The sequence below is a fragment of the Engystomops pustulosus genome, chromosome 7 (genome assembly GCF_040894005.1).
Source record: "Engystomops pustulosus chromosome 7, aEngPut4.maternal, whole genome shotgun sequence".
In the NCBI taxonomy this organism is placed as follows: domain Eukaryota; kingdom Metazoa; phylum Chordata; class Amphibia; order Anura; family Leptodactylidae; genus Engystomops; species Engystomops pustulosus.
In genome coordinates, this window is record NC_092417.1 from 52,031,373 (window position 1) to 52,039,003 (window position 7,631).

General features: G+C 41.3%; 1 protein-coding gene across 2 annotated transcripts; it reads right to left on the minus strand.

Moving 5' to 3' along the window:
• Nucleotides 1-609: 609 nt before the first annotated feature.
• ZBTB42 (zinc finger and BTB domain containing 42) lies at nt 610-6,828 on the minus strand. Of its 2 annotated transcripts, none has more exons than XM_072115889.1 (2): nt 6,509-6,828; nt 610-4,675 (listed from the first exon to the last, which is right to left on the minus strand). In XM_072115889.1, exons 1-2 carry the CDS (start codon nt 6,579-6,581, stop codon nt 3,231-3,233), a joined length of 1,518 nt encoding a protein of 505 aa, XP_071971990.1. In that variant the 5' UTR covers nt 6,582-6,828; the 3' UTR covers nt 610-3,230. The 2 variants fall into 2 exon arrangements, with proteins under 2 accessions (XP_071971990.1, XP_071971991.1); XM_072115890.1 differs by lacking the exon at nt 6,509-6,828 and adding an exon at nt 5,204-5,664.
• Nucleotides 6,829-7,631: the final 803 nt, after the last annotated feature.

Consider the following 7,631-nt stretch of genomic DNA (forward strand, 5'->3'; position numbering starts at 1 on the left):
AAAAAGTTAAGAAAAAAAATTAAAGTGCATGCACTAAAACTGAAGTAGCAGGAGAACTAACACTATGAGTATTGTCAATTACTTTAAGCTACGTCTTCATAATCTCCACGGACAGTGTCTTTTGTCTACAGATAAGCCTTCATTCCTCCTGGCATCCAATGTAGTGCCAGTAACTGCCCCGATTAAGAGGAAATTATTCGTTCCACTAGAAGACAACACTGAAGTAGGTTTCAGATTAGTAAGCTTCGTCGTATCATAGTAAACATCTGTTTTTTATTGATCATACAAAATATTTACACACAAGTCATTCAAAGCCAATAAAGTCAAAGGAAAGTGAAAAACTTGCAAAACTAAAAGAAAAATAACCATCATTTATCACAGACTTAGATTTTATTTTTTGACAAAAGAAAAATATAAAGACATCAATCCTATCCACGATTGTCAGTTTAACAGACACTGAGAAAAAAAAATGTAACAAATTAAAACACCACACAAACTAAAAGGAAGGTAAAGAATTACAAAAAAAAAAAAAAAAAAATCTGTAGAACAGCAAAATATTTTCTTATAAAATATATTCCAAGCCAACAGGTCTGTCTACATATTATATAGTATAAAACTTTATACAGAAATAATTAGTGTTTTTTGTGTTTTTTTTTTTTTTTTTTTACATATACATTTTTATCACCTCAAAGAGAACTAGGAACTGATAATTTTCAGTGATTTCACAGCATTGGTGTGATTCTATTTCACATCCAGTGTTAAAACCCATGAGCAGCTCTGCAGAGCAGATACAAAAAAAATTATTACAGATTTATTATACCCAAACTGCATCTGTGCAATGTGTTCAAAAAAACCAAAATGCTATATGCAAATATGCAAGTTTGTTTAAATCTACCCAAGATATCAGTGTTATTGACTTAAAAAAAAAATAAGTGCAAATGACATTACTATCAAACAAAAGAGAAAGATACAACAAGGCAACTGGACATTGTACAACTGAATTTATATTAAATTTTTACCTATTTTATATCATTGTTTATATCCATGTACATCAGTCGGATGTAAACTTTCCTTGTTGTTTACCAGTGTCTAATATTACTTTGTGTTTTATTAAAAGTATACATAAATTAAATATTTTAACAAAAAAAAAAAAATTTAAAATAAAATAAATCAGAAACATACAGTAATTACTCCCATTTCGGGAATGATCACAACTCAAAAAGGGTCAGAAAGAAAACACAACGCTAAATAGAATCTCTACATTATAAATCATTTCACTTCAAATAAAAACTAATAAATACTATATCAAGTACCGTCAGGAAGGAAAAAAAACAAACAAACAAACAAACAAACAAGAAATAACTTAATTTTAGTAGGTTTTTTTCAGTGCCATTTTCAATCACAGCAAAATAACATAACTAACCTGTAAATAGAACTATTGTACCTTGGTGAAGCCTAACAAACAATGATGTTCACACATTAAAAGGAAAATAAAATGTAAAAAAAAAATAAATCTATAATTATACCTTCAATGTGAATGTAACAGCAGTTAGGGGGGGGGAGGGAGTCACAATCTGAATGCAGAACAAGAGTGACAGTGTGTTGGTGGATAAATATATTTCCTCACATTACACGGACATTTGGGAATCATAAAAGCTCATTAAGGGCATCTGCTTTTTATTTTTTGTAATAATTACAATCGCGGGGTTTCATTAATCTTGTAAATGCCAATGGAACCTTCATAAAAGATTGTTTAGCACAACAAGCCAACAATTGGCACTCAAGGTAAAAAAAAAAAAAAAAAAAAAAAAAACTCTTCTATACTGGCATATAAAATGGAGTGCTTCCCTAGACAGAAGAGATTTGGCTGATTTACGACCCCTCTTTACTTCATGTTGGACTATAATAACTTCATGCTTATTGTACAAACCGCTGCAACTCATAGCAAACAATAAGACCATTGTTCACAGCAGTCTGGACCAGATAGCCAAGCAACAAGAAACCTGCCAACTTTTGGGCAGACTACTGTTGATACTTTTTTTTTTCCAGGTCATATGACCGGTCTTCAGTATTTTGGCTATTTCTGAGATAGGCCGACTGATTTCTTTGCTAGAGTTTTCCTGTAGGGACTGTACATAGGTTTCCTATAAGAGTTCTGGGTGCAAAACAGACGCTGTACTGAACACTATAGCTTATCAGCGTGGGGATACTTAAGACATTTGTCATAACAGATCAGTTAAACATTGACAGTACAATGTTTCCTGAGCAGATTGCAACAGACAGACAGCAGTCATCATGCCATAAACTTCATGTCTTTCTGGATGTCCCCGAAATTTTATATCTTATTACAGTCTTAGATATAAATACTAAACTCTTCATCTGCTTCAGATGAGGGAACACATAGGGACTTGTTTAATCAAAACTGTCTTAAAGTAAAACCTGGCCTTGTTTCCCCTAGAGGGGGAGGGGGGGGGTAACAAAGTCAGTTTTTTTATTTTTCAGACAGCCATGATACCTAAGGCCCATAGGCTTATATTGTGCTCTATGCACTAAATATTGATACATTGAGCCAAAATGAGAAAAATTCATCAGGCCAAGATGCACATCGCCAGACTGGGTACAGAAACACTATAAATAATTAGAATTTTATTAGTCAATACTTTGTAGAAAGCGAACATTTATCAAATGTTCAATACTTTACTAACTTTACCTATATCGAGGAAATAGTGTACCATGTCCTAAAATACTGTTGAATGACAAACCTGAGGTCATGGCGTCTACTACGGGGATACTTCTCTGCAACTAGACAGATGTGGTAAAGCTGAGGGGGATGTGCATTGTGATAATGCAATAGGTTTACCTGCTATACATTGAACGCAATTCACAACGCGTGATGACCAACTCGGTAACTCAATATAATAGAGACATTATATAGGTAGTTATAGTAATGAGTGCATATGTTTGGGGTGTTCCTGCCTCTAACAAGTTATAAAGCCAGATGTAACCAACATGTGCCGAAGATGGGGATTGTGGGTAATGTCAATGACCCCTTTTTTCACATTTCCAATAATCTGCCACATTCATATGAGCAGAACAAATATTAAATATATATTAAATAATGGGGGAAGGGGAGATGCAAGATGCACTTTGAAGGGGGTCAGTGTCTTAACTGAGATTATTACAGAGCTAAAAAAATGGATCCAACAGTGAAAATTAAACCTCAATTATTACTACACAACCAATGACTTGACTAGGCCACAGTGAAACTTACGGATGTGTCTGTACAAGTCACCAGACTGGGTGAAACGTCTCTCGCACCACTTACACGCATGTGGCTTTTCCCGTGTGTGAACCACCGCATGGCGGCTGAGATTATGGGAATATTGGAAACTTTTCCCGCACTGGCCACAAGTATAAGGCTTTTCTCCGGAGTGTGTACGTTCATGTCTCTTTAAGGTGTACATACATGAGAAAGTTTTGCCACATAACGTACAGGTGGGAACAGAACCATCCGGAGACATCTTGATCCGAGAACCGTCTCTGTCTCGGAAGTGTGAGCTGAGATGAAGCTGGAGAATGTGAGGACTAGGGAAAACTTTACTACACAAAGGACATATGCAAATCTGTCCTGGGGACACAAGGACACCTGATGTGGAGAGATCTGAGGAGTCCATGTCATCCTCACTCTCGTCTCGATCGTGATACAAGTCCTCTTCCCTAACGTGAGAATTTCCATTTCCTGTGAACATGTGTCCTAACCCTGTCATTAGGTTTTTGGCCGAATTCCCAACATGTTGACTCTTTGGACTCTTTGCTTCACTGTCCTCCTGTTCTGACAGCAAGCCTTGTTCATCTTTAACAAGTGGCACAGTGCCCTGCTGCTGGCTGTCGGAAGCCAGCTGTCCAAAGACGTAGGAGGGGTGTAAGGAATCTCTCCCAGACATTGGCTTGAAAGACAAATCCAGAGCACAATCCCCATCACTTGGAGGCTGTGTATGGTTAGCAGATCTCTGGGACAAAGGGCATGAAGAACTATTGACACTGGCCTTTGTTTTTCCAGCTGCTGTCTTACATGACACAGCCTCTGTAGAAACTGAATTGACACCTATCAAGTCAGGAGACCAGCCTGGAAGCCCACTGACCTTTTCTTTCCAGGCTGGTTTCTCACATTCTGTGCTAGACATTTTTTCTTTATCCCCAGAATCCAAGGTACATCCTTGAGGTCCGTCTGTATCAGAGAAGCCATCCTCCCTCTCCAGGTCAGACCCGTCATCGGTGGCTTTCTCTCCTGAATTGAGTTCTTTATCTTTAAGCTTGCCCTTGCAGACTTTTACAATGTCATACATGTGAAGATAGCTTGCTGCGGCCAGCACATCTTCCACTGGGAGGTTGTTGAATTCCAGCTTCCCTTCGTACATGAATTGAAGCAGCAGACTGAATGCTGGGGCCGTGACAATGTCACTGTTCAGATGTACAATGTCCCTTTTGTCTAGCTGGTCCCTGTAGAAAAGATGGAAGTACATGCTGCAAGACGCCAGTACAGCTCTGTGAGCCTGGAACTGAGCTTCCCCAACTAAAACAGTACAGTCACACAGGAAACCCTGGTGACGCTGCTGACTCAGACATTGCAGCAACTGGCGGCTATGGTCTGGAAACTCCATTCTTCCTTCATAACCTGTTTAAAAACAGGAAAAACTTGAATGTTACAGTAAACCAAATCCTCTTAGCAGCTGCAATAAAGCGTTCTGGCTATGGCAACACATGAATAAAGCTCTAAGCCCATAACGTCCACTGCTCAATGCTCTATGGCAAGTTGCATTTTTAACAACAAGCCTCTCATCTCGCTGCACCTGCCAGGAACAGGAAAAACTTGATTTTAAATAAACAATGGCATCCAGGAGGCCGTTTTCAAAGCTTTGTCCCCCTCCTGGTCAGTGCAGCGATCAAGTAGTTATGGTAACTGCAACCTTTAAAAACACAAGCCTTGGCAGCTGTCTAAAACTTGATTCAAACTATGTAGACGTTGGGATCACAGATACATATTTACCCCATGCAGCACAGCAACAAAAGAGTCACAAAACAAACCCACAAACTACTAAGCAAATTGTACAAAAAAAAAATAATTAAAAAGTCACGCTATAAACTTTATACCGTACCATCACTCTGAATAAAGTGCAATGTTATTTTTCTGATGCCGTCTTACCTTCCCCCTTCTGTGAAAATAGGATGGAGCGGCTCATGGGATATGCCCCAGGGAGGTTTTAGGGTGATCTAGCTTTCGTCTCTGCCATGGTCTGTGGTATTACAAGGTCTCCAGCAGACAAGCAGTGAGTAGCAGCAGCAGCAGTGTGTGTCCCTGTGTCAGTGCGAGAGTGTGAGGGAGGAGGAGGCTGGGAGTGCTCGCTTTGCTAATTACACAGCAAGCTGGAAAGTCAGCTGCTCTGAGTTCACTAGGATAGAAATGCTACCTCCAGCTGTGCTCCTCTTAATGCCATATGTTACAGCAAATCTAACTACCAGCCAACCACGCCGCTTGCTGCCTTTTAAAGTTCCAACTTCCCCATTTATAGCAATCTATTACATGGGTGCAACTGCTGGCCAGATTGGGGAAGGACACAAATGTCTACGGCTACAAGTCTCGCTTTCTATAAGGGGTACAGGTGCATGCGGCCCAGGACAGCAGTTTAAAGGGACGCTGCACTAATACTCTATACATTCTACATATACCGAGCCATCTATTGTTCCTTCCACAACACCATTTCAGGCTACTACAAAAATAAAATGTCTGTCCTCTTACTTTATATGACATATCAGCAGATTGATTTACATACATGATCATAGCAGCCCTATGTATAAACTACACTTATGTTCAGCTGTGCATTAATATTTACATTTATTTCATTATACATAAAAAATGTAATTATTATACAATATAGTTGAGATGTAGATGTATAGCAGAGCTCCAGACACCCCCCGCCAGCCCAGGCCCCCTGATTTGTGTACCCCATGCTGGGCTAAGGGTAAAGCAATGTCTGTGACCTTTGCAGTTAGTCCCAGGCCTGTCGGTTCCAACTGCAGCAGGTTGCACAGAGTTTAAGGAAGTGCAGACAGACCTCATTGTATCCACAACACCCCCTCCTCTCCCTCTCCCCTCCTGCCGGCTGTGCCTTCACCCTGTAGCTGCCAATTCAAGCCTGGATCATTGTTTCCCACGGTTGATCCCCCCCACTTCAATACCATAACAAAGTTGTTCTTGTTTATCAGCAGATACTGTGTATAAAATACATAAGATACATTGTAGCTATGGACTTGCTTCTTGTGCTGGTGTCAGATGAACAGGATCAAACTCAATGCAAAGCCTTCTTGTCGTCTGGACAATGTCCCCAGGGGGGGTTAGACCAGCAATAGTCCAGATGGGGACTGCAAACTTGTCTCATCCAGTTTAAAAGAGCAGCCCCCCTCCCCCCTGTAATAATGAGCATGCATCCCAGATATTGAGGCTACTTACAGGCTGGTCTGGGGGATCCGGGGGCTGGTGTCTGGTTTAGAGGCCAGAGTTTGTGGGGATCCTGCGGCTTCATGGAGATCCCCAGATGTTGGAGCTGGTGCCACCTCCCTGTGTTAGTGGCAGCCTAGCAGCACTGTGTTGTTGGAGCAGGTTGGTAGGAGGACACTCCTCTCTGCACACAATACTCCCTGGCCTCTCCCCCTTGTTGTGTGATTGCTCCTGGGCTCAGGCTTGGTGCTGCTGGTGGATGGAGCTCTCCTTGGTGGTGCTGGTGGTGTCTCTGCGCAGAGCCTGGCACTGGACACAGTGCTGCTCCCCCTCCCCAGCCAGCAATGGGAAGTGTTACCACCGCTGCTGGGAACCAATGGGGAGAGGCGAGAGCTACAGCTGTGCCCTTCTCACATACACAGGCTGCTCCTGTTAGAATCCAGTGCTCAGCTAGCAGGGGCAGCCTGGCAGGGAGGGGGGCTCAACAATACTGCCTGCTGCAGAACCTCTTGCCAAGAAGATCTGACACTTCTAGAGCTTAGAACAGAGTGTAATCCATTTAGGAATGCAGCTGCACCAGAACCTCTTGCCAAGAAGATCTGACACTTCTGGATATTAGAAAAGAGTTTAATCCGTTTAGGAATGCATCTGCTTCAGAACCTCTTAGCAAGGAGATTGTTCTAAGCTCTAGATGTGACCAGAGTGAAATCCATTTAGGAATGCAGCTGCTGCAGAACCTCTTGCCAAGATGATCTGACACTTCTGGATATTAGAAAAGAGTGTAATGCCAAGAAGATCTGACACTTCTAGAGCTTAGAACAGAGTGTAATCCATTTAGGAATGCAACTGCTGCAGAACCTCTTGCCAAGAAGAGCTGACACAACTAGAGCTTAGAACAGAGTATAATTCATTTAGGAATGCAGCTGCTTCAGAACCTCTTAGCAAGGAGTTCGGTCACTTCTAGAGCTTGGAACAGAGTGTAATCCATTTAGGAACGCATCTGCTTCAGAACCTCTTAGCAAGGAGATTGTTCTAAGCTCTAGAAGTGACCAGAGTGTAATCCATTTAGGAATGCAGCTGCTGCAGAGCCTCTTGCCAAGAAGATCTGACACGTCTAGAGCTTAGAACAGAGTGT